Raw genomic sequence first — 26,174 nt, 5'->3', positions numbered from 1 at the left:
GATAATGCACTTGCTGTTAACAACAGGTAACCTTACCTGCGAAGCACTACAGCAGGAAAGGCAATTATGTGTCCACAGATGTAATATCCACAGCTGGCAAGCAGTGGTATCAAGAATGGGAAGATGCACCCCGCGCGCAGTTGTCACAAGAGGGTCAAGCTCGAGGACGCACCACAGGACAGGTCTTCTTCACCATGGATCAGCATAATACTTAATACCTGAAGTCTAAGAGGATTATGTGTATTGTCTGCGACACTCTAATTATATCTTACATTTACATTTCAATTACTTTTTATGAAGCAAGTTTTTGTTTACTTATTATTTTGAGATGTGAATGGGGTGTTCTTTAGAATAAGGAAGGCTTTATGTTTCTTCTCTCACAGAATGCTTAAATTTAATTGAAAATGACTTAGAAAGTGGAAACTGCGGTAACATCATTCCAGATTATTGGTATATTCCATTCCATACTTGCAAAAATGAAATATAACCATTCACAAACAATATAGGGTCGTACATTTCTTAGCTTGTGAGACTAGGAACAAACTAACGTTAACTTGCTAGGAACTAGTGATTTATATTAGCGTTGAAGCCCGGATACATTTAAGACATACCGCACGAATTCACAAAGAGTATTGATGGGTAATTTTGTCTCTCTGTATTGTTGTAGGATATCTACAAATCTTAACTATGTTAAATTGAATTCAATTTAAAATGATACGTATTGCTCAAAAATACAGAATACACTGTTGCAGGTTTAACTTGCAAACCATTCTGTTTAGCGAGTAACATTGATCTAACCAGCTAGCTGCTACTGCTAGGTTAGCCTATTTATGTACGAGCTGGCTATAGTATAGACTATACTCCCTGTGCTAGCTACCTGATTTGTCATTAAACCTTTTCGACTGGATGTTGAATCAATAACTCAATAAATAAATAAATATTTTTTTTACAACAGATAGTTAAGATTCTTCAGAGACGGTATGAAGTCAAGTTGTAGCTAGTTATCTTGCAAGTTACAAAATGAAAGCGTTTATTTAGCTAATTCAAAAGTTATTTTGTCTGTTCGAGTAAATGAGTGATGTTCTGTTTTTACAGAGAGGGTGTGGAGGTTTATTTCAGTCTCCAAATTGAGGGAAAGATTACTGTGAGGAGCAATGCCGACCGTGGTTCTGATGGACGTGTCCTTGTCCATGACACGGCCTGTGTCACTGGACGGTAGTGAAGAGTTTCAAAGGAAGAACCTGGCAGTTCATGGACTCACTATGTTATTTGAACACATGGCCACCAACTACCGTCTGGAGTTCACATCACTGGTGGCATTTTCCTCACTCTGGGAGCTCCTGGTACCCTTTACTAGAGACTACAACAGTCTGCAGGTAAAGTAGCAGGTCAATAGGCTATGTGCAATGTATTCCACAAAGATGATAGCCATTATGAATATTTGGTTAACTAATGTGAAGGTTATGTCCTTTGCATTTCATCAGCAGTATGCATGCATTTTTTCTCTCCAGATCTGAGAAATTCATAGTTTCTCAAATATGCGTTCTTCTACTTTGCAGGAAGCCTTGAGCAACCTAGAGGACTATGACAAAACCTGCCTTGAGTCAGCACTGCAGGGAGTCAATAACGTTGTACAGCAGGAGTGGGGCAGTGGTTGTCCCTGCCAGGTACCCTGACCATGTATTCGTGACGCATTGTGCACAGTTTTCAAAAACAAACATTCAGTTTAAACAGCGTCTGATGATTATTGATGTCTTTCCTCCCTTGACCTGCAGGTGGTGCTAGTGACTGATGGTTCTTTGGGCATAGGAAAGGGCTCTCTGCGGCATTCCCTTCAGACTTTAAAGCATCGTTCAGAGGACAAGAAATTCCCACTGCCTTTCCCTTTCCCAGCCAAGCTGTTTGTCATGTGCATCGCCAACGCAGAAGAGGTACGGAATCATCCACTATCTGCAGAATTTGCCCTGATTCTTTACTGAGCAGGACAGTGGAGGTATCCAGCTCTTTATATTCCCCTTTCAGTATGTGGTTTGCTTGATGCTGTATGTTGTCCATGTCCAGCTCCAGACCACCGACACCATGGATAACTTGGAGCAGCTTCTAAGTCTAAACAGAGGGGAGGGACAGATCTTCACCATGGAGGGACCATTGTGCCTGAAGAGTGTCCAGGCCATGTTTGGGTTTGTAGATTGACTTTGTTTCATTGGATCCTCCCAGCCTTCAAATGAAAGAGGGAACTGATGTTCTGGCTGGTGTTTCCAGGAGGCTGATTGACCAGGCGTACTCGCCCTTCCATGCAGTCCTCCGCTGTGGGAACCTGTCCTCAGACGTTCAGGTTTTCCCTCGGCCCGAGCCTGTGATCGTGGACGAGGAGGTGGACCCTATGCCCAGGACAGTCCAGACAGGTACTGGAGGATCTGGTTTCTTTGATGATCGAAAAAGACGCTCAGTCGTGGTGAAATCAAATACAAGTGGTTTTATTCACTTCAATACAGGATATACACACTGGGTATTTCGCGCATGAAAAGCCCAACTGTTGCACAACTGTCCTCCCGTTTTCCGCTCCGACAGTACTAACAGGGCTGCATACATTTCCCACCTTCAGTTATGATTGAAATCCCACTTCTAGATCTGTCGTCTTAACTTATTTTTGTATTACAGATCTAGAGATTGTGGGTTTCATTGAAATAGGAGACATCTCCAGTCCGCCGGTCATATCCAGACACTTGGTCCTTCCCATCGCTGTGATCAAAGGTGAGGGTTCTCTTTAAAATGCCAACCATACCAACCTCACATTGTCAAAACATGTTTTGATGTGTGAACTCTGCTTCATTTTAGAGGCGGATGAGATTGGCACAAGTAACACGGATGAAGCAGAGGAGGAGCCGTCAGCCAATCAGATGGCGGGGAAGAGCCCCAACTTCTGTGTCCTTTTGCATGGTAGTCTCAAGGTGGAGGGCATGGTGGCTCTGGTGCAGCTGGGGTAAGGAGGGAGCCATACTACAGATGTCATGTTCCATGTCACATTGGGATCAACAGATTGGATTGCTTCTAACATTATTATGAGTTTATACTGTATAAGGGTTAGTGCCTAATAATACAGTTTCCTTGTTAAGAGGTAATGGACTGGTGTGTCTGTCTGTCCCCAGGCCTGAGTGGTATGGTATGCTGTACTCCCAAGCAGACAGCAAGAAGAAGTCCAACCTGATGATGTCTCTGTTTGAGCCTGGGCCTGAGCCTCTTCCCTGGCTAGGCAAGGTCTCCCAGCTGGGGCCCATCTCAGGTAACACCTCCCTCATTACATTTACATTTCATTAACATTTAGTCATTTAGCAGACGCTCTTATCCAGAGCGACTTACAGTAAGTACAGGGACATTCCCCCGGGGCAAGTATGGGGAAGTGCCTTGCCCAAGGACACAACGTCAAAAAAAACTTGCAAAGCATTGAACGACATCAATCACTTCGTTATCCTAATTTGATACAAGCTCCAAAACCCTTTTTGGAAACTGCGTGTTGGTTTAGTGAGACAAGCATCGATGCGTCAGTGCCAGACGTCCCATTCCCACCGTCGTGTGCGTCTGTGTGCACACAATCAAATCCAGTAGTTAAATATTGATGTCAGTAATGGCTGGCAATGGTTAACAATGCCATGTTATCTTTTGCTTAAGCAAATTGGCCCATTTCTTGTTTCAGATGCTCTTGAAAACCCTTATGGAGAGGATGACAGCAAAAGCCCCTTTCCTGTGCAGCCGAAGATTAAACGTAGCTATGGTCAGAATGTCACAGTGTGGATCAAAGCCAGCGGACTGCAGGTACTGTATTGGCTGCACATTGAGAAATGATCATTGTGTATCCAAGTAAATGACACTTCTGACACCTTGATGTGGTCTTGTCTCTAATATGGATTCATTTATTTCCACTTAGCTAACTGGCAAATAGTACAGAACTCCCAGATCTAAATTGTAGTGAACAATTAATATTTTTTTCCTCAACAAAGAGTGGGGACAGGTTAAATAATGTGTTTTCCCTAACAGACGGATGTCCAAAAGATTCTGAGGAATGCAAGGAAACTACCAGAGAAGACTCAGACCTTCTATAAGGTAAATACCAGCGCAGCAATCCAGTGAAATGAAGGTTTTCATTTTGTGAATCTCTCACACACATGTACATTGCACGATAGTCGCAATAATCTAATATTGCGACTATCTAATGCGAATAATCTAATCTAATAATCTATCCCTCCCGTGTGTGTCAGGAGTTAAACCGGCTGCGGAAAGCTGCCCTGGCCTTTGGCTTCTGGGAGCTGCTGAAGGGGGTGGCGGAGCTGTTAGAGAGAGAATGCACCCTGCTCCCAGACAACGCACACCCAGACGCTGCCTTCCAGCTGTCCCATGCTGCCCAGCAGCTGAAGCTGGCCAGCACAGGCGACTCTCAGTATGCCGCCTTTGATCACAACATCGCCCCCATGCACACAGACTTCTCAAGCTGAGCCGGCTCAGGACGAAGATCTGGGAAGAAGGATGCAGGAGAAGTCTTCTCATGGAGACTTGTATTTGATTGAAATGACCTTGATGTGAACAATGGACAGCTGTTGTTCTGCGATTGTGAACCACCGCTTGCAGAGCAAACAACTCATGTTTTTACTAATACAGACCATAAGCACTCTGCTTGTGATGCCCTTTTTGTTTACCAAATGTTGTGTACATATATAGCATTTTATAAGTGTTTCTAATAAATATAATTAGTCACCATGGATGAATTAATGAATTTTATATAAATCAAGTGTATTTTGCATAATATAATTATTATAATTTTATTATAAATTATATAATTTATCATTGATCGCAAAATACTTGATAGATTTAATGAGTAATTAATTGCTTAAGTTGATTAAGTTGTTACAATCTTTCAGAATAACTGTCGTACTCCCTGAGATTTCTAGCTGCTAAGTTAAAACAACGGGGTAGTGACACATTAACTTAAATGATCTGTATTTATAAGAACATTATTTCAATAGAGATAATGTAGCTTACTTTCTTAAGACAACAGTTATTGCACTATAAAATCAAGCACAATATGATCAAATACAGCAAGGAATTAAAAAATGTATTTCACAACTAAATCTACAATGACTACATAATAATGGACTGTCTTCAGTGCAGGACACTGTTCAAATTTAGGAATGTAATAACTCTGCCCAATCATAACCCCTTATTTGCATTCTCCTTGCTAGATGTGTTCACTAAAATTACCCATGTTTTTCAGACAGGCAGCGAAAGTATTAGAAAACTTGTCAGACAGTGATCTCAGGTTGCTTTCCTCTTCTTGGTATGGAACCGCCTCTTCCTCTGCTTGTAGAGGTGGCGGAAATTCATGAAAAGCCCTGCAAGGAGAGTCCTTGTTAGACCAGCACCAGTACTGGGGCATTCTTTAAGATGTTGAACACACAAAGACTCACCCAAAAACATAAGAACCAAGTAGACCAGCAGGATGTAGGAGAAGTTGAGCGATGTGCCCAGGACTTCAGGCAGAGGGAGGCTGAACAGCTTAGTGTCATAGAAGATTGGAATGGACTGGATCACGGCAACAGCTAGCGGGGAGTTGGCGTGAGTAATTATTATTAAAATAACTTGTTAGTACATGTTGTCCTCTAAACACGCCACCACCACTCACCTTCAGCTAACACTCCCAGAGGGTATAAAGGTATCCAGATGGTGTACCTCAGCCAAGTGAGCATTTTCCACTCTGTGTCAATACAGCCCAGCATGTAAAATGGGTACCTGAAAGAATAGGATATCTCATTAAGAAATCATCTCTAAAGAGTTGGCAAACCATTTACCTATATTTCATACTTTTTCAAACTACTATTTGATATTTAATACATGTTTTCCATTCAGTGTAACCTCATGGGTATTTGTTGAGAGTGACACTTAACTACCCACCGAAAAATCTCTATGGCGCTCCATGAGTAGAAAACGAAGAACACCACTGGTTTATTATGCATCTGTTCCACGCTCCCAAAAATGATGAACAGGATGAAGTTTCTTCCAACCACCTAGGAGAACACAAGAGTCACATGAGCTACACTGTTTTTAATATGGATGGCTTGCTTTACAATTGATTAGGTTAAAACACATTAAATATATATATGTAAAATGTGATATATATATAAATATTTGGTAGCACCTGGATGAGAGTAGGAATAACGCCTGTCTTGACCACACCAAAAGCAGCATTGAGTACTTCTACAGCGGCCAATATTTGGCAGAAGAACATGACATCCGAAATGGTGTGAAATGTGTCATAGAGTGAATCTAAAATCACAAAGAGAAATAATTATATAAACATAGCGGCAGTTGTACAACACTGTATAGGTCATATGATCATTTAGGTTTTTCTGTTTATCCTTGACACTCGTGGAAATGTTAGGAGTGTGCAAATTCTCACCCTGGCCTAGGATGAAGAGACGCACAGTCAGGTTGGCGAATATCCATGAGAAACCAAGGAACTGGACTAGGTTGTACATGAACAGGAGGCCCTTCTTCAGACTTACAAATGCTGTTAAAGAAATTTAAACAGCAGGCTTGGGGTTCAAGTTAAGAGTTATGTTTTAAAATCACATGACATGTCATTGCAGACTTATTGAATACTCACATATCTCTGAATTCACTGAATCTCTCCGGAGCCTTTTTTTTTTCTCCTCCTTTCAGAAAAAACAATTCATAAACTACCATTAATAAACGACAAAATCAATAACATGCAGTATTTTTTTAACTGGTTCTGAAGAATAAGGCTACAGTAATAGTTACCTTTTCACATATTTCCCTTTCTGCATCGGACTCATCTATCCAGCGATCAAAGTCTGGAGCCAGAAAGATAGGCTTGCGCGCTTCCAGAGTCAGCCTGTCCCACCAACTACGCTGCTTCTTCTTTACTGTTATATTCACCTGGCGCTGGGTGGATCTGTGGACACACTGCCCACGCACATTCATTTAGAAAACCAGGGATGGGCACCAAGACACTGAGACAAAGGCATAGCCAATGACAGATACCTGTGAGACACCGTAAATCAGTAGAACCACATTCTTCAGTTTAGTCAAACTAGTATTTATTTAAACTTGTTAGAAGCATCTAAGGATGCATCCTTTCAAGAGTATGTGCCAATCATGAGAGATTATCTGACGGATACCTCTGGTTTAACTGGCATTAGAAACGCCAGGCTGAATTCATAATTATTCTCTCCTTTTGCACCATGACCCTGGGCTGGAAAACAAATAATAGAAATGTTTAAAAATTATATGGTTGCAACTGATTAAATGACTGTCTTGTAAAAAAATATTACAATGTTTGTTATAGTTAAGATAACTTACCCCTAAATGTAAGGACATTGTCTTGCACTTTGAGATTAATGTTCTGCAGAAGGAAAATAAAGCACCACCAGTTATATTTTCAGCTCCTCTAAAAGACTACAAAGCAAAAAACGATTCAACTAACTGCCAGGCGAAACATGACCCAAAGCAGAAGTATTTTTTCATCCGCACAAAACATGCGGTTTGTAACTGGGTAACGACTGAAGTAGTTAAACAATTAGTTAACGCTAGTTGTTAACAAACAAAAATTGGTGTTTATTACAACACTAATCCACAATTTAACCCAAATATGGAGCACTATGACACTAAATAGTAGCTAATGATGCAACCGTTATCCATAATCAAAACCTAGTTATTCTTATTGATTAATTATCGGTTTGGGAGAAAGTCTTAAATTGCATCTCTCGTACTCAAATGCATGATTCACATACATGAGGAGTAGCTTAAACTATGTCTAGAAAATACAGTGACTACGCAAACCCGAGAAAATATAGCCAACCAGAAGAAATGCCTCTGGTGGTACGGTAGCCAATCTTCTATTGCGTTTAGGGAAATATAGAGCCTAGGTTTTGCCTAACGCATTTGCAAATGCAAACCGTCAAGTCATTCATTAATTCTCACCTGTGCGTCTATCAACTCCACTCGCAGGTTTATTTCCTTATGTCGCTGTGCCCAATATACATGAGGAGTGAGCGTTTGCATCTTAGGCCTTCTTATTTTTAACCTTTTGATTTTTTCACATATAAAATATGTTCACGGAAGAACGGCCAGAACGTTCTTTAAACGCGCTCGCTCACACTGAATGTATGTACGCGCACGTTCACGACACAATTCAACTTTCACCCACCGTATCTCACCATATGTTTAAAATACGTACACCACACAACTTTTTTTTGTTTTGATTTTTGAACAATTAATTGATACATAAAGGTTAAAAAAAGGTTCTGTCGGGACACATATATGTCGAATAGCAAGCTGTTGTCATCCTCACTACCAGCGGATGACGATCCCTACCTCTTTAAATCACGTCAGTACGTCCGTAACTGTTTGCGGAAGTAGCAGCTGCGTTGTGCTTGTAGTAGCGGTAATTCGTTAATGTTTTGTTTTTAGTCTCGAGCATGTTGAGATGACAGGACGATACTTTTATCACATAATGTTTGATTGGTTTTGTTAAATAGCATACTGGCTGTTCAAGTCTTTGATATTATAGAAAATGCAATCCAATTCCACTCCATCGCCGAAATGTGATTTGTTGCGCTCTTGTGGTAAATACCACGTACTTGTTGGTGTGACAGGTAGTGTAGCAGCGCTGAAATTGCCTGTCTTGGTCTCGCAACTTTTTGAAATACCTGAGGTGAGTTATCTAGCAACCTTTTAATATTCTACTGTAACATTGAAGACATGACAAAGGGGGAATTCCCGAAGCGTCATATGTGTAAAAGTGTGTCAATCTAGGTGGAGAAGGATACAAGGTTAAATGCCAGACCAAGTTCTTTGTAGTTTATTAATAAGAAATGATGCAATCAACAATGAATATGAAACACCCAACGCCAAGTGGGAGTCCAACGAGTCTCATTGTGTGTGTGTGTGTGTGTGGGGGGGGGGGTTCCAAGGTAGGGAGTAGGTCATCCCAAGGTCCTGAAGAGGTAGGGGACGGTGGGGCAGGGTCTCCAAAAGGAAAGGGTCATCCAGAGAGAAGGGTGGGTAGGGTCTCGAGGGGGAAAGGGGCATCTAGAGAGAAGGAAGGTTAGGGTCTCCAAGGGAAATGGGGTATTTGAACAGTCTATTTAACATCCAAAGCGTAAAGTAGCCACATAAACTACCAGGCACGGTGAACAAAAAAGAATACTACAATGCGACTTGTGACAATCTCAATAGTGAATGCAATAACAGCATCTCAATTAGGGGCCTAGCTAGCTAATTAAATGTATGGTGAAAACTAATAATATTACCGTGCAATAATTTAATCTCAGATCCTCAACAGTTTGACTATAATGTCTATAGTTGGTTACAGTGCAGCAAAAACAATGACATATCTTAAGTGCAACATCGAACACTTATGGGGTACATCTCTTGCCAAATATTGTAACAACAAGATCTCAAATACAACGTGCAAAGAGACAAATTCACAAATCACAAGAAGTAAGGAACATCTAAGTGTTGCACTGGTGCCCTTATGCCCTTAGGCTTGTAATAAGCTATAGATGTATACACGCTAATCTACCACTAGATGAGGATGTTTAACGGCAAGAGGCTTCACCTTCTGTCATCTATACTTTCCTTACACATTAGCTACAGCTCCTTACACAGCTCTGCATAACCCTACAAGACTGTCAATTATGAATTCAATGAACGAGATTTGTCCAAGTAGCTTCAAATAAAAAATTTAGCTTATCATTTAGTTAACATAGGTAAAATTGAATCAGTTGGTCTCGTCAGTGTCATGAAATAGATGTCCTTTTGTCTGTCCTGTATAGGTGGATGTGCGAGTGGTCACTACCGAGCATGCCCGACACTTCTACAATCCTGAGGAGGTGGCGGTGACGGTCTATAGTGACAAGGATGAGTGGGAGGTAGTTAAACACTTGCCTGGCTTAATAATGATCTCTGGGCATATCATAGACATGATCAAACACTCAAATGAAGTGAGTGTCCCCTTCTAAATGACTGGTTATCGTCCTCACAGCTGTGGACACAACGCTCAGACCCAGTGTTACACATTGAGCTACGTCGCTGGGCAGACCTACTTGTCATTGCCCCACTTGATGCCAACACCCTGGGCAAGATTGCCAGTGGTATCTGTGACAATCTACTGGTAATCATCTGAGTTTATGGAATGGACATTTGTAATCTAAATATTTGTGGAGCTTTTTAAAAATGTTCCTGTGATTTTAAATGGGATTACATGTAATGTTGTTGTCTCTTTATTGGCAGATGTGTTTATCAGACTGACTTAAGTCTTGTATGTCTTTGGTAGACATGCGTGGTACGAGCGTGGGACATCAGCCGTCCTCTACTTTTCTGTCCTGCCATGAACACGGCCATGTGGCAGCACCCTATCACTGCCAAGCAAGTGGCCAGTCTCAAAGACTTTGGGTATGTGGAGATACCCTGCATCGCCAAAAAGTTGGTGTGTGGAGATGAAGGTATGTGTTGTTGCTAATGGACTCATTTCACTTGTAGAAAGGGGATATGTGTTGGTACAGTATACCACTGCTTGTTAGTGGTTTATTGTCATGTATTCAAATGAATGGTCGTTATCCAAGCCTGATAACGGCCACTAATTTGAATCAGGTGTGTTGGAGCAGGGAAACATCTTAAACATGCAGGACAGTGGACCCTGAGGACCAGGATTGGGAACCCTAAATCCAACATTAATATGCACCTATCAGTAGTACAGTTTTTTTTTTTCTTCACACTTATTGAGGTCCTTTGTTGCTTCCAGGTAAAGGAGCAATGGCAGAGGTGTTGACGATCGTGGATGCTGTGAAACAATACCGTCAGAAATGTGCAGAGACACCTTGTGCGCAGAATTTCTAGAATGTTCTACAGAATGTACTGGACAAACCAATCAGTTGCGAGCTCTTAGGTTTTTCGTAGTTTTTGTCACACTAATCATCCAATGTACTTGATGTTATTATGTAAATTGAAGTATAATAAACATTTTATTTATATTTACCGTTATCTTATTGACAGTTTGCATTTACTACCAGAGTTGCACAATGATTTTTCCCTTTATGCTGACGTGCATTAGTCTAATGTAACTTTATACTTTTTTTGTCAATCCAGTGTCCAGCTTTCCGGGGGTCATTGACCCCTGGTGATGTACATATGCTTTTGAGTCTGGAGAATGATGGTGCCCAAGGGGGTTCATTATGAGGGACAGAGCGGTGGAAACAACCTTTCTACAGTTTCACTGCATGGCCCCCTTTGTAGTCATTCATACCATGAACATAACAATAACGATGTCCGTTAATAGGCTCTGCCACTACATGTAGCATTTCCCAGCGTCAGAGACCAGGTTGATTGTGTTGGCTCTGCTTCCAAAGATCATGTAAAGTGAGCTAAACTTCTAAGAGTTAAAAAATAAAATAAAAAAGATGTTCCTATTTCTTACCTGTTTAGATATAACCTTTAATTTGTCCTCAGTGGAAATGTTAAAGACCTGAAGATGCAAGCTATTGTCAAAGGACATCGTTGATTGTGATTGTCATGTGTATTACACCACGTTGAGTCCTAGTTTGTTCTGCAGCTCCTTGCTTGTAGAGAGTCCCTGCAGGTCAAAAACGATCTCAAGAGGTTGCTGATCACCATGTTTACCCGATATATGAACAATGTTTGACGTGTTTGATAGCTGACTGCAATAAAGTCTACTGACTGACAGTCTGGTTAAGTCCTAGAATACAATTTCTAAGATGTTCACACATTGCATGTGACATCATTTATTTGCATGTGTATGTACATGCAAACTTTGCAAACCGAATGACAAGGAAATTAAATATATTTTAGCTGAGGTCAACCACACTTTACAGTGCTTTGAAATGTATGAAAATGTATGAAATATTCACAAGCTCTAAAACATGACAATGTTTTCAAACATTTTGGTTTTATCTGCCAGGGTTGCCTAAACTCAAGGTATGAGAGATTATTTAGTTATCAGACTCGAGCTTTGTGTGAGACTGCAATACGTGCTTCCTTGTGTTTGGTTCCCAAGAGCACAACTTCCTACCCCTGCCTATTACTTGTCCTCCTGCTATTGGCTGTTGTTGCCAATAGCTCGGCATAGAAGAGCATTATATCAAGCAAACTGTGACAGGATGGCCTTAATATGGCTGCAGAGGATTGTAAAACAACATGCAGGTGCAGCAGAGGGTAGTACAGTAGGAACTGCACACTGACCTCACAATTATCTGGTCAGATAACAAAGAGATAAACATATTTTTTATTTCCATAACTGTCTTGGACCCTCTTTTCTATTGTCACACAATTTCAATCTAAATAATATTTTTTTTATCAACGACTGAAATTTGGCAGAGAGAGAGAGAAGAAGAGGGAAAAGAAAATGGCAGGGATGATGTAACTGGAGCCGGATCAGTGAATGCCAGGCAGTATGACACCTGGGAGTATTCTGCAGTGTTTCATCATAAGCAACATCCTCAGAGAGCCGTTGCTTTGCTCCTTGTGTCATTGCAGTTTGATCTGATTACCGCTCATTGTTGAAATCGGTAAACATAATAACAAACTAGATACTAATCCTCTTCATACAGAAGATTATTCATTTGTATTTGTCTTACCGTGAATGGCTTTAAAATACCAATCCCACATCTATGATCCTTTTTCTGTATGTACTCAATGTAAAGAGCATTATATGTTTACAGTTATCACATGTCCACTTTTAAGGATCCCACGAGGTTGCATTGTAGCCTACAAGTGGAATTGTGCAGTTAATTAGCAGTATCATCACTTTAAACACAGATCTGGGGGGAAAGTATGGAAGCAAGCTCAGAGGCAATAGGTCTGTTTTACTATGGTACTTGCTAATTCCTTGATGTCTTGTGTTGGTTGGCCACAAGGTGTGATACCATGGTAACTGGAAATGGAAATGTGAAAATACTCCCCTACAGGGACGTGGTCCTTTAGTGTCATTCCTCAAATCAGCTCCTAACCCAGGGGACCACAGGGACTGATGGATGCCAGCAGCTTAGCAGTCTAGCAGTCTAGACTAAACAGCAAAACTCCCAATGGATAGACAATTAGACTGACTAGCATGATGCAACAATGGCAATGAATGTACTCATTCAAAAGCAACAAGGAATATTGACTTGACTGAACTGTCTGTACAACCATTACATTTCAAAGGCAATTAACTGCATGGGTTTGTAGCCACAATTTCATTTTGGGGGGGGCCACAAAAAATTAAAAACTATTTAATATTTATATTTAATTTCAAATAATCAATCAGAAATCTGGGGGGACAGGACAGACATAGATTAATAATAATAATTCAATAAATTGAATTGAATAGTAGGCTACTAATCTCCGTCCCCGATTCTAAGGAGGCCAGCAGAACCCCATTCTTTCCTGTATGATATTGAGGCCCAAAGTACACATTTGCTAGGGGCCCCAGAAACCTTAGCAGTGCCCCTGCCAGAACATGATAATTAAAGCAATAGACACTTATTAGCTGACTGGCTAATGCTTAATCTGTTTTTAACTTCCTTTACCAAACTGGTGAACCTTTAACTGAATAGGAAGCAGCGTGTTAATGGAACACAACTGCGCGCTACCAACAGCCTGTTAACTTCCAGGTGTTCCTCTTGAAAGATATATTATCTACTGTGCTCCAGTTCCATTGAAGCAGTTTCATTGAGCATATTCTGCAAAGCATAACCCATTGCTCCCTTTAACATTTGTTTTCCTTTTATGTACTTTTTTGTCTGCATTCTCAAGATATTTCCCATGTCTGCCTGTTGTTTCTAACGAAAAACACCTGGGGTAGAAGCAACGATGGCGTTGGGTTGGGTTGACGTAGAGTAGACAACATTCAGTGTTAACTACGTGAACGAAGTGTCGTATCGGGTAGACAACTGTTCAGGAATGAAAGCACGGTGCCTCCAAACAGTTAATGATCCAATATTTCATAAAGGTGACAATTTTGTTGGTTATATATACGTCTGAACAAAACGTTAGCCACAGCGCCAGAAAGGTCTGTTACGGCAATGTAGCCTATGTATTATGCGAACAAACCCCAATTTAAAACTGTTGGTGAAATGATTCGCTTCATAATTGAAGTATGTAACTCCGCCTATTGATCAGAAGCCATCCTCCTCCTCCTTGTCTTCTTCCAATTGGTTGACTTCTCTGAAGCCTCATGGACTTCCAGCAATCTGATGTCAATAGTTGGCAGACTTTGTTCAGTGCACAGCCTAGCACACAAATTTTGCACGTGAATGTGCAACAATTTGCTTTTAACTTCGTACAACCTGACTGAAAAATATTGACGACCTTTAGTCAGAGCTTGACCTTTGTTTGATGGATTATTGGAGGGAACTTTGTTTAGTATGTAGAAGTCCGAGGTAAGTTTAGTTAGAGATGTTTTAACTTTTACAATATTATCATGTGTCTCATGTGTTGTGACATATCAATGTCTTGTCAAGTGACAGGTGCAATTTTAAGTTGGAGACAAGCATTGCGAAATAACACGTTTTCGATAAAGCGATGAACCGATATAATAGCGTAGCCTATTTCACAGGCTATTACTCACGCTGATTTCCCAATGTTATTTTCCAGCGAGAGTGAGCTCTGGGGAAACCAATAGCCTCTTTAGAGTGTACCATTCAATTTCTGTCTGTTAAACAGACGGTAAAACTGGCTACAGGGCAAAGGATCTGAAAGTTTTTTTTGGCTGGTTGGACGAATCATTCTGAACCCAGATTTTCATAATATTTGCTTAGGTTACCTATCTTACGAAGGTAATAATGCAAAACAAGGTTATTAATAACACCAACATATTTGCAGATGTGTTTGAATCACATTTTCTTGTTAATAAGCTATGCAAGACTCTGCTAACTTTATTTTCATGCCAAGGGTCGACGGGTTTTCCCCCAGTTGAGAGAGCCTACATAAATAATCTTGTATGGACAATTATGCCATGTGACTGACATTGTACTGACAATTTCATTACGCGACCAAATGTCCTACGTCTTACAAATTGGTAAAAAAAAATATAAATATATTGTTATACTTACCGTTCGTTTCTGGGACAGCTGGAACCTTTTGTATTAGTGTCTAGTTAACTGCTGAGAAAGATCTGACCTTGTGTGCTGTAACTGCTCTAATTTTGTGTAGGCTACTGATAATATTAACAAAACCTGTTGTGTGGAAGGTGGTTGTAAAATTTGCTATAAAGGGCCTGTCGTTGAGAGTTCTTTATCTGTGCTTCACAGACTAGTAGTGTATTCAGTGGCATCTGATCGCTTGAGATCTGATCTCTGCAGAAATATTCATTTAATAAATACTTATATAAAGACATTTAACAACTTTATATTCATCGATTCCCAGATTTCCATCACAAGACACATTTTATTCCAGTTTGTAATGCGAGACATCACTCATCCACATCCATATTCAAAACAAAAACATTTCCTAAATGTATAACTTATATGTATTAAGCTACAACAGCGTTACGTCCTCAAGGAACTTGTCAATACCATCTGAGGCCTAATTCTCCGCTTTGACAGTCCCTCTTGGTGGTATGCAGGAGAGCTAAGCCCATTTCTGCTGCCAGCATGTGCTTGTATTACACAAAAGAGTGAACATAAAAGTACTTCTAGAGTACACAGCCCTATACAGTACATGCTTTCACAGGAAGTGACACCAATTGCAAGTAACACATTGGGGTGGAGAACACAAAATTGGGTGATGTAGGTTCTCCATTGTGTGGTTGAGCTCTGACTACAGATGTCATTTATAGTTTGCCTCTCTTTGTCCTTATACAGGATTCAGGCCCAAACATTTTTGCATAAAAGCTTTGGCAGCAGATCACACAAGTGCCCTGGGTAGAGTAAACACAGACAAATGTTAGGGCAATGTCTGAGAAGGCATTAACATTTGGCTCAGTTGTGCAAGATGTTCTCTCGGTTTTTCCAATTTGTTGAGTTTAAACTATTGATTTGCAGGAGTTCATGCTTTTGACAATGTTCCAGGTTGCGATAGGCGGCGATAAATCAGATCAATATTAGCAGTATGCACATGTAAACTTTATAAAACATTCTAATCTCACCACAGTCTATTAGCTGTTCTGTGGAGTGAGTCATACTGTATCTTTGCAGGGTCAAAACAAACCATGGACTTAAAATAGGAAAATGTGGAAGATATTTCGGTTGGACTTTTGTATCAATCATTACAATGTCCAACAGAGAAATCATCCAGTATTCACCCTAAAAATCCTAAATCATGGAATGAACTAGCTAGGAAAAACTTCTGTGAACTTTGGGAGAAGGCGTTCAGAGAGAAATCCTTCCTGGTTGACTAGTTTACAAGTTATTGATTGAAGAGGTTTAATTCAAGTTTACATTTGATCTATTTTTATTCTATGAAAAGCAAAACATAATCAGTCAATTATTTTATTTGAAATATGTGAACATAAACAAGTTAGTCACAAGGTCGGTATGTTTATTCATGTGACCTTATGCACGGAACAGGATCACAACTGGATCCCATTTTTCTCTCCATCTCCTATGATTTGATGTAGAGGATTTGTGTTTAACCTCTCATGGTTATTATTGAGCTTGGAGTGGAGACTGTTGAGGTGTTCTGACAGGAGCTGAAGGCTGTGTGGTTTGGAATGTGGTTTTTATAGGTGGCATGGGACCATGTGTATACAGTGCCCTCCAAAAGTATTGGAACAGTGAGGCGAATTCCTTTATTTTTGCTGTAGACTGAAAACATTTGGGCTTGACATCAAATAATGAACGTGAGACCAGAGATCAACGTTTCAGCTTTTATTTCCAGGTATTTACATCAGGATCTGATGCACAACTAAGAAAATATCACATTTTGTTTGAATCCACCCATTTGTCATGTGATCAAAAGTATTGGAACAGATATACTTAAAACATATTTAAGTGAATAAGACTTAATATTTAGTTGCAAATCCTTTGCTTTCAATAACTGCAGCAAGTCTGTGACCCATTGACGTCACCAAACTTTTGCATTCTTCCTTTTTGATGCTTTCCCAGGCTTTCACTGCAGCCTCTTTCAGTTGTTGTTTGTTTTGTGGGGTTCCTCCCTTCAGTCTCCTCTTAAGCAGGTAAAATGCATGCTCTATAGGGTTTAAGTCTGGAGATTGACTTGGCCAGTCTAATACCTTCCATTTCTTGCCCCTGATGAACTCCTTTGTTGTTTTGGCAGTGTGTTTTGGGTCGTTATCTTGCTGCATGATGAAGGCTCTGCCAATCAGTTTGGTTGCATCTTTCCTTAAATTGGCAGACAAAATGTTTCTGTAGACTTCCGAGTTCATTTTGCTGCTGCCATCATGTGTTACATCCTCAATGAAGATTAATGAGCCCGTCCCAGAAGAAGCCATGCAAGCCCAAGCCATGACATTACCTCCACCGTGTTTCACAGATGAGCTTGTGTGTTTGGGATCATGAGCAGTTCCTTTCTTTCTCCAAACTTTAGCCTTTCCATCACTTTGGTAAAAGTTAATCTTTGTCTCATCAGTCCATAAAACTTTGTCCCAGAATTTTTGAGGTTCATCTCTGTACTTTTTGGCAAATTCCAGCCTGGCCTTCCTATTCTTCTTGCTAATGAGTGGTTTGCATCTTCTGGTGTAGCCCTTGTACTTTTGTTCATGAAGTCTTCTGCGAACAGTAGATAGTGATACCTTCACTCCTGCCATCTGGAGGTTGTTGCTGATCTCACTAACAGTTGTTTTAGGGTCTTTCTTTACAGCTCTCACAATGTTTCTGTCATCAACTGCTGATGTTTTCCTTGGTCTACCTGTTCGACGTCTGTTACTTAGTACACCAGTAGTTTTCTTCTTCTTCAGGACATTCCAAATGGTTGTACTGGCTATGGCCAATGTTTCTGCAATGGCTCTGATTGATTTTCCATCTTCTCTAAGACTCACAATTGCTTGTTTTTCACCCAAAGACAGCGCTCTGGTTTTCATGTTGTTTTCACCTCTGAATACAGTCTGCATAGACAAAACCTATCTTACCCAATCTGAACCTGAGTGTAGACATTCAGTGGTATTTATTGATTGAATAATGTATGTAATAGGACACACCTGGGCAACAAAACACACCTGTCAGTCACATGTTCCAATACTTTTGCTCACGTGACAAATGGGTGGGTTCGAACAAAAAGGTGATATTTTCTAATTTGTGCATCAGATCCTGATGTAAATACCTGGAAATAAAAGCTGAAACGTTGATCTCTGGTTTCACATTCATCGTTTGATGTCAAGCCCAAATGTTTTCAGTCTACAGCAAAAATAAAGGAATTGGCCTCACTGTTCCAATACTTTTGGAGGGCACTGTATATTGAGATGATAAGAACCAGATGTGGGACTATATAAGACAATCTATGTAAGTTGTTCTTTTGTGTTAATTGTGTCTATTAGTCAGTTAAATAGCCTGTTAGTAAATGGGTTAGTCAGCTTGTTATTTTGTTCTTTTTTCAACTTTAAAGAATTAATTATCGTAAAGTACAATTGAAAATAAGCCATTTAGTTTCATATCTTCGGATGATCCTTTTGAAATGAGGGCTTTATACACACAATATTTGTTAGTACCACAATTTGTTTTAAACGATTAGAATTGAATTAGCCGTGGTTTTTCATTGGTATGTGGATAAGATGGTGATTATGTCTATGAAGACAGTTTTTATCATTAACTACTTCGGTGTTGACAGCCTGCTGAATTGTAACTGTGGTTTTGCTGCTGTAATGTCCTTTTTCTATGATAATTTAGCATTTTGTAATTTCATTTACAAAAATTCTGAGTGCATTGTGATTGTATCTCATTGAAGTTGATTCACTGATCGATTTTTATCTTTTCCTAGATTTGGCTGTATGTTGACGAATCAATACCACATCATCAACACATGACGATGAACAACAAACTGTCGCAGAGCCTCATAAACCCAGTTCCTCTGAAGAAGATGGCAGGACTTGAAGGGACCTTTGGGAGCTTGGCAACTGCAGGCCTCTCAGCAGAAGGCCTGCACAGGTTCCCCAATAGCCAGCTTCCACAGTACAGTGGGACCTACTTCACCTGTGAGCCCAGACTGCCAGATGGAGCTAACCTTCCACCTTTTTGGGGTCCCCCAGATAGAGCTTTGCTCAACGGCAGGAACGCTATGATTCATTCTCCTGGTGAAAAAGGTCCCCTTCAAAACCAAGTTGTGTACACAGCAGACAATCTGCAGTTCCCTACAGAGGGTAACCATGCATCTCCTGCACAGGACCTCCCAGCAAAGCAGGGCTTTTCATACTACACCAAGAGTCCAGAAAGGAGAAGCGTCATGGCTCCAGAGGGTGGAACAACAGGGTCTGTGAGAAAGCATGCAGTGGGATCTGGGAATGTATCCCCGACCTCAGGAAACTCGATTTGTCTGGCCTTTCCCAAGCCTATTTATGGACATAGCCCCTGCTGTAGTGAGCTAGGCTGTACAGCAAGACCGAGATACAGGGTGGAGCCTGGAGAACAGAGTGTGGATCCCAATGTCTATGAGGAGGACTGGGTTCTTTATAGCCACCGGGCGCTCTTGCATGGAAGCAACCCTGCATTCATGCAGCCGAGATCGATCCAGCCTGAACGCAGTGTCGATCGACTACCTCTGAAGGACGAATTCCTCAGCTTGAGCCCGAATGAAAAAAGGACATTGCCTCCCTTCACCGAGTCAAACTACGTCAGTTACCCCTGTACTCCCACGCGTCCACTGGTAGCCCCCTCCAACGAGCCATGCCAACGTTTACAGATTCCCTCCAAAGCCTTTCATGGCCTGTACCCGTCCCATGCTCCCACATACAAGCACATGAGCACATCAGTGCACCTTGCCTCCTCCTCTCAACTCTATCAGCACCCTGCTCCTATGTCCACATATGGTCAGCTCACACAGCAACAAATGTTTTACTATCCTCAGGCAAATGTGGAAGCAGAGAGTGGAGTAGCATATAAAGATGTGGGTGGGAAGTACAGGGCAGATGTGGATCCTTCTGTACACAGAAACAGCCCTCCCAACCCCCTAGCGCATTACATCGTCTCTCAACCTAGGTTTTGTGATGTTCCTCTGGTCAGTCACATGGTACCACCTAATTCCCATGCATTTCTAAGGGGGTATGATCACGGTTCTACTCCTGTTTACAGAATGAATCTCACTGCAGATCAAATGAGATCTACCATCGATGAGCTATGTGTCCCACCTCAAGTCATGCAAATGGGAAGATTCTGTGCTCCCACACATAACCTACACATGGACAGGCCCACTTCTCACTCACATAGCATACAAGGGGACCATCCCCGAGTACCACAACCAAACCTACACATGAACAGGCCCTGTGCTCCTCCACACAGCCAGCCCTTTGCTACCTCTTATAGATTGCTTATGGATAAGGCGAAGGCTCCCCCACAAAGCCAACACATGGACCGGTCCGGTGCTTCAGCGCCTAGCCCTCAGCCTGAGCAAGCCTTGGATTACTCCAAGTACAGAGGTACATCTCCTAGACAGGCTCAGGACCACCCAGAGGCAGGAAGAGATTCGCTTGCCAGACGATCATCTGATGGCCGAGGGCATCCTCATCACACCTCAGCAGTAAACTACAACACTGATCCTCAGAGAATAACAGGCTCTCCAGCAGTCTGTAGTAAAGGGAACCATGTCCCTCGATCTAACGCTGACTTCAAAAGCCTAAAGAGAAGTCCGTCAGACATGCCTCTTAACAATCAACCAACATCCTTGGATTACAGCGAAGTCGCGGTAGAAATGGGCCCTTCTAAGAAACGCATGAAGACGGAATCAGAACAAGACAGAGCCAGCAGCTGTCAGTTACTGACGTCCAATCCGATGCCCGTCATTAATAATGTGTTCAGTTTGGCTCCATACAAAGCCTACCTGGAGGCTGCAGGGATGCTCCCTTCCCTGCGGAGTTCTCCAAAGGTGGAGGAGCCTGAACACGGTGTGGTCAAAGCTGAGCCTCACGCCCAAGAGAACGACCATCAGCAAGAAGGAGAAAAGCCTGTAGTCTCTTTCACTTCCACAGAGGTGAAGCCTGTAGTCCTCCCAGATTCATCAAAGGAGGAGCCAGTTGTGAAAATGATAGAACTGACAAAGATAAAGAAGGAACTACTAGACTCTGACCATATATTAGAGCAAGTCAAGCAAGATGGACCCATGGACATTCCAGTCAAGAATGAGGAGTCAGAGAAGGATTCATCTGTCAGTGGTCTTATGTTGGTGATAAAGAAATGTGACCCCGATGAATTGGAAAGTAAATCGTTCAAATCAGCCAACAATGTGTCCTCATTGGAATGCGTTGATGACCCTCTGTTGGCACAGGAGAAAGTGAGGCCTTCCATTCCCACCAGTCTCCAATGGACTGTTAGACCCAAACAGGCAACTGCTCCCGAGTTATCAGACGGCAAACCTGACCTGCAGAAGATTCCTCCACAGTGTCTTAAGCTGTCTACCTACAACATTGTCCTTCCAGAGAGGTTACAGGCTGCTCCTCCCGTCCCAAAGTCTCCAGAGGAGTTCCAGCCTCCAGCCCAGACTTATGTTGTGCAAGGCACTGGGGACCTGAGACCAACCCGCCAGCACTTCATGGAGTTGCACCAGGCCCTGTGCAGGCTGCTCTCCAAGTCTGTAACCCAATCCTCAAAACCAGAGCTTCGGGCCTGGCTGTCCAAGCTGGAGCCCACTGGGCCCTCCACCCCTTCCACCAAAGCCCAGAATCTGTGCGGTCTGATGGGGGCCGAGGCCCGAGAGTTGTGGCTTAGTAATGTGGAGATTAGGTGTTCACTCCAGAAGGTTCTTCATCGGCTGAAGGAGTACATCACTCAGCACCACTGTCCATTTCCACATGTGAAGCGGACAGGAGCAGTGTTCATTCCCATGCTGGTGTTGAAGGAAATCTTGTTCCCACAAGTTCAGGGCACCTTCATCAACCAGGTTCTGCAGGAACACAAGGTGGAGCTGCGACCCACTACTCTCTCTGAGGAGAAGACCCTGACCCAGCTGCACAAGAGGGCTTGTCCCTCCAAGCTTAGGAGGCTGCTATCCCTCAAAAACCTGCCAGAAATCTACGTTGATGTTCTCAATCTGTTGTACCACTCCTGTGTCTGCAAGCACATGGGTAAGTGAGAATTAGATGTTCTTTTTTTTCTCTCTTTTAGATTCTTTCAAATTGGAAGTCCCAGTAGAAGAAAAAGAACTGCCCACATTCTTGTATTGAGCAATGTTTCCAAAACACTGCAAGGGATGGATTTGGCAATAACACAGGCTATATTTAATCTTCCCTGTACTATGTGAACATTATACACTACATGTACAAAATCTGCAGCAGAACTGACGAATGTAACAAAGTTACTTCTTGTTTTTAGCAAATGGAGAACAATTTAACATCTCTTTCTATTGGGAAATAATCTATTGGGATACTATTTCTACTAATCAAAAAAATCCAACTAATCAGGATCATTTTTTTTCAAAGGATAAATCTTCCATTTCTCTACATTGTGACAAATGCTGTGGAGCTGATTGCTTTCCTCTTACAAAGCAACCATATTGTTATTGTTGAATATTTTGGTTGTATTTTATATTCTTAACAAAAATGCAATAACATTGCTGGTTAATATGGTGATTTGTCATCCCATCCTCATTTAATGGGGCGTTCCCTTTGTTGTTACAGTAAATATTTTATTTGAAATCCATTTTTTTTTTTGCAGAATCAACCTCACTTGATGATGTCCAAAAGACAGTCCAGGTATATGTTTTTTGCTTTGATGCCCCTCAGCTAAACTAACCATTGCTTATTGATGCCATCTCTTTATATCACATATAAACATAATAACTTAATTAGGAACTCCATAGTTAATATATTAATCTTGTGTTGAGGATTCCTCATAGTAGGTCTTACTAGAGGATTGGAGGCAGCTCAGTAATTGTGTCAGACTTCCTGTTGAGGAAGGAAATGGCTGACCACACAAGGGGCATTGTGGGGGACTGCAGTGCACTTCTGATCGTTCTTTCTGGGTCAGTGGCAAGCTTGTGGTTTTCACATGATGATGACCTTGCAACTATCTATGAGTGTCTCCTCTGTCTCTAACTGACTTCCCAAAAGGTTAACAAAGTTAGTTTAGAAAAATACAAAAACCTTGAATTGAATCCAGGGCGTGATAAACTCATTGTTTTTGTCATGTGTTAATATTACAAACAAATACACTTTCACTATGATACCGATTCAACATTGGATCCTTTTAAGGCTTAACTCGATTTAATTTCCATCAGTATAAAAAGAATTGTAACTAAAGTAGGCTTATCAAATTGTTGTGCTGATGTTTGTGCAGTTCACAGGACACAAGGAACCTTAACTTTTGTCTGATCATGTTTTTGCATGATAGCCTTGGTGTCATGATGTTATTTTCCTTGGTGTTTGAAGGGAGATATAATCAACCATCATATGTGCTGATTTAATAGAAGAGCAGAACAGTCCTCCAGCTAGATGTTCCATTATAGCCGTGTGAGAGCAGTGATCTAATTACTACCTTGTTCTTGCTCTTCCCTAACCATCAAGGTATTTTCTGCCCCCTTTTTTGAGGTAACAAACTGGTCCTCACCAAAGAGACATGTTTACTGTTTACAAATGGGCCTACCTCTGTGTTTTCTCATGTCTGTTCTAACGGCCATGCTCATTGTGTTGCAGGTGTAAAGCTGGATGGCTCTGCCAGAAGAGGAGAGGAGGCCCCACAGGAGGCTGACATCTCACGGGGTTGGTCTTGTTTACAAATGACCGCCTCGCGTGCCTCTAATCCAGACTCACAGGAACACGGGGAGCAAATGAGAAGAGGGTTGGCGTTTGAGAAGCGTAACCTAAAAAGCAGAAGGAGAAGCAACTCAAAGCACACATTTTTGAAAAAAAGCCGTTTGTCACGCAGGAAGGTTGAATCCACAGTGCAAGCTGCGCACGGTGTTATAGAGACTACATGTGAGAAGGCTTGGGATGGTTGCCCGGTTGGTAGCAGTGGGGATGAAGAGAGCGGGCACAGAGAAGAGGAGAAGAACCCATCAGTCATGACCTTGCAGGAGGAGGAGCCTGAGGATTCATGGAAATGCCCTTTGACCTCAGACAAACTCTTTTCATCTCCCAGTGACAATGAGACTGAGAGAACCGGCACTTTATTCCATGATAACCAGTTCTCGGGTTCAGAAAACTCTCAGGGCATTCGCAAGAGTCCCTCTGGTATGATCCTCAAACTACGTAAAGTGCTGTACCGCAAGGGCAGAGTGGCCTGCTATCAGGCAGTCTCTGACCCACAGCCACACTACCGGCCTCCCTTCCCAGAGGCTGCAGATGTAGAACCAGGGGCAACTGGAGGCCGAGCCAGGGAGTGGGACCTTTCCTGGAAGGGGTCTCATTCTATTCCCCATAGAGGCCACAAATCAGGGAGGCTCTCCTCTGCCCTGCGCTCCACCCGCAGCGCCTCCAAAAAGTTCCGTCTGCGCCAATCTCTCATGAAGATTAAGTACTGTCCCTATCTGTCAGCCTGCCACAGTGCAGAGCACAGGAGGCGCTGGGTCCTACGCTCTGCCGTGCAGAGGGCCAAGAGAGCCATGAAGATGTACTTCCCAGACCTGGTGGGGAAGAGGATATGTCATCTGTATGAAGAGTTGGATAAGACTGAGGTCTGGTACAGAGGGTTTGTGGTGCGTGTTCATGAAGCACACCCTAACCCCCTGAAGACCGTGTTTGAGGTGCAGTATGACAGTGAGCCTGAGTGGAAATACTACCTGGAGCTGCTGATAGACTTTAAGAAAGGATGGCTTAAAATAGAAGACTAAAGTCTTTTTGAAACGATGTCTGTGTGTGTCTATGGATACTTTGGTACTTTTAATTGTGTTTTGTAATGTGCACTGTTGGATGACTGAAGTTTTTATTCAAGGCTATAACAGTAATTGGAACTCTGTTAAATCACATCTGTGTTGCGAGTTGCTGGCCTTAACATTTGCAATCAATAACAAACATTAATAGCCCTTAACATCAGAGTGACCACAAAATGCAGTCACACTGCAGAAGATAATTTTCCAGCATTCCAATCTATGTGTATGAGTTCTAAGGACTGGCTGCAGGGTGTGGCTTAAAGGAACCAATTTCTGGAAAGTACCCACTGGATTATATTGATATCAAATGGGATTGAAGATCAGGTTTTAGTAACATAGTCGATACAGCAGTACTTGTAACTCGTTCCAGGAAATGCAGGACTTGTCTGTGGTCACATACAGCGACGGTCATAAAAGTTATCTGTGGTATGTCCGTGTTGGTCATATTTTAAATGGTCATAGGTGAAAGATATGGGGAGATTGACCGAGCATTTTAGGTCATTACATTTTTCTATTTGAACAGTCCGGAATATTTTTAGCCTGTGATGAAGTGTACTGTCATGTTATTGGAAAACATTTTCTTCCAGGCTTGTCATGTGTTCTTTTTAATTGACTACTTACCACCTCCTCTGCCTGCTCCTGAACAGAAAGTAAATTTGTGTGTGTGTGTGTGTTTGAAGCCAGATTGTAATTAATTGTACCCCTGAATCATGCTGCTGAAAATAGTGTATTTAAGAGGCACCTGTATAAGGGGACATGTACTGTGAACCTCAATTCCTTCACCATGGATCGTCTATGGATGTTGAACACTACAATAATTATCGTCTTTGTTTTTTTCATTGTGGTGTTTTTCTAATAAATGTGTGTAGTGCTTTACTGGTTATCTTGACATTTTAATGCTTGCTTACCTATTTTGTCATGAATCATGGAGGTTTTCTAGTGCGCTAACACTGTCATTTACAAATTCCTAATGTGTCACCAATATGTTACTTGTTAAAGTTGACAGTAAATACAGTAAATATTGCAATCACTCCATAAGTAATATTGCAACCTTTTGCACTTTAATTTTTCTCCAAAACAACAACTAATTTCTTCCACATTTAGACATTATGTAAATAAGAGAACATTTTAATAACATAACCAAAAGATGTAGAAAAGTATTAAAAGTTTTTGGATGTCTCAATAAACAGGGTTCCTGCAGG

The 26,174-nt window shown here is 41.6% G+C and overlaps 4 protein-coding genes across 6 annotated transcripts; 3 read left to right on the top strand and 1 right to left on the bottom strand.

The window, feature by feature from the left end:
- Positions 1-587: 587 nt before the first annotated feature.
- ints14 (integrator complex subunit 14) lies at positions 588-4,752 on the top strand. The gene is made up of 12 exons (XM_047034257.1): positions 588-639; positions 1,096-1,376; positions 1,560-1,667; positions 1,776-1,931; positions 2,062-2,180; positions 2,263-2,405; positions 2,662-2,754; positions 2,839-2,983; positions 3,150-3,283; positions 3,695-3,813; positions 4,036-4,101; positions 4,257-4,752. Exons 2-12 carry the CDS (start codon positions 1,155-1,157, stop codon positions 4,488-4,490), a joined length of 1,539 nt encoding a protein of 512 aa, XP_046890213.1. The 5' UTR covers positions 588-639; positions 1,096-1,154; the 3' UTR covers positions 4,491-4,752.
- An 82-nt stretch (positions 4,753-4,834) lies between these two features.
- hacd3 (3-hydroxyacyl-CoA dehydratase 3) lies at positions 4,835-8,357 on the bottom strand. Its single transcript, XM_047034258.1, has 11 exons — positions 7,993-8,357; positions 7,372-7,414; positions 7,191-7,264; positions 6,811-6,975; positions 6,656-6,704; positions 6,449-6,559; positions 6,188-6,315; positions 5,944-6,056; positions 5,675-5,781; positions 5,460-5,591; positions 4,835-5,384 (listed from the first exon to the last, which is right to left on the bottom strand). The coding sequence occupies exons 1-11, from the start codon at positions 8,071-8,073 to the stop codon at positions 5,308-5,310; spliced, it is 1,080 nt and encodes a 359-aa protein (XP_046890214.1). The 5' UTR covers positions 8,074-8,357; the 3' UTR covers positions 4,835-5,307.
- Positions 8,358-8,393: 36 nt separating this feature from the next.
- On the top strand, positions 8,394-11,045 carry ppcdc (phosphopantothenoylcysteine decarboxylase). The gene is made up of 5 exons (XM_047034259.1): positions 8,394-8,725; positions 9,849-9,944; positions 10,058-10,186; positions 10,349-10,517; positions 10,817-11,045. Exons 1-5 carry the CDS (start codon positions 8,585-8,587, stop codon positions 10,909-10,911), a joined length of 630 nt encoding a protein of 209 aa, XP_046890215.1. The 5' UTR covers positions 8,394-8,584; the 3' UTR covers positions 10,912-11,045.
- A 3,218-nt stretch (positions 11,046-14,263) lies between these two features.
- c14h15orf39 (chromosome 14 C15orf39 homolog) lies at positions 14,264-25,853 on the top strand. Of its 3 annotated transcripts, none has more exons than XM_047033301.1 (4): positions 14,264-14,447; positions 18,940-22,231; positions 22,821-22,858; positions 23,669-25,853. In XM_047033301.1, exons 2-4 carry the CDS (start codon positions 18,982-18,984, stop codon positions 23,801-23,803), a joined length of 3,423 nt encoding a protein of 1,140 aa, XP_046889257.1. In that variant the 5' UTR covers positions 14,264-14,447; positions 18,940-18,981; the 3' UTR covers positions 23,804-25,853. The 3 variants fall into 3 exon arrangements, with proteins under 3 accessions (XP_046889257.1, XP_046889258.1, XP_046889259.1); XM_047033302.1 differs by lacking the exon at positions 14,264-14,447 and having other exon boundaries at positions 23,669-23,692; positions 23,798-25,853; XM_047033303.1 differs by lacking the exon at positions 14,264-14,447 and having other exon boundaries at positions 23,798-25,853.
- The last annotated feature ends 321 nt before the right edge of the window (positions 25,854-26,174 follow it).

The sequence above is a fragment of the Hypomesus transpacificus genome, chromosome 14 (genome assembly GCF_021917145.1).
Source record: "Hypomesus transpacificus isolate Combined female chromosome 14, fHypTra1, whole genome shotgun sequence".
NCBI classification, from domain to species: Eukaryota; Metazoa; Chordata; class Actinopteri; order Osmeriformes; family Osmeridae; genus Hypomesus; species Hypomesus transpacificus.
This window is presented reverse-complemented; position numbering and strand designations above follow the sequence as displayed.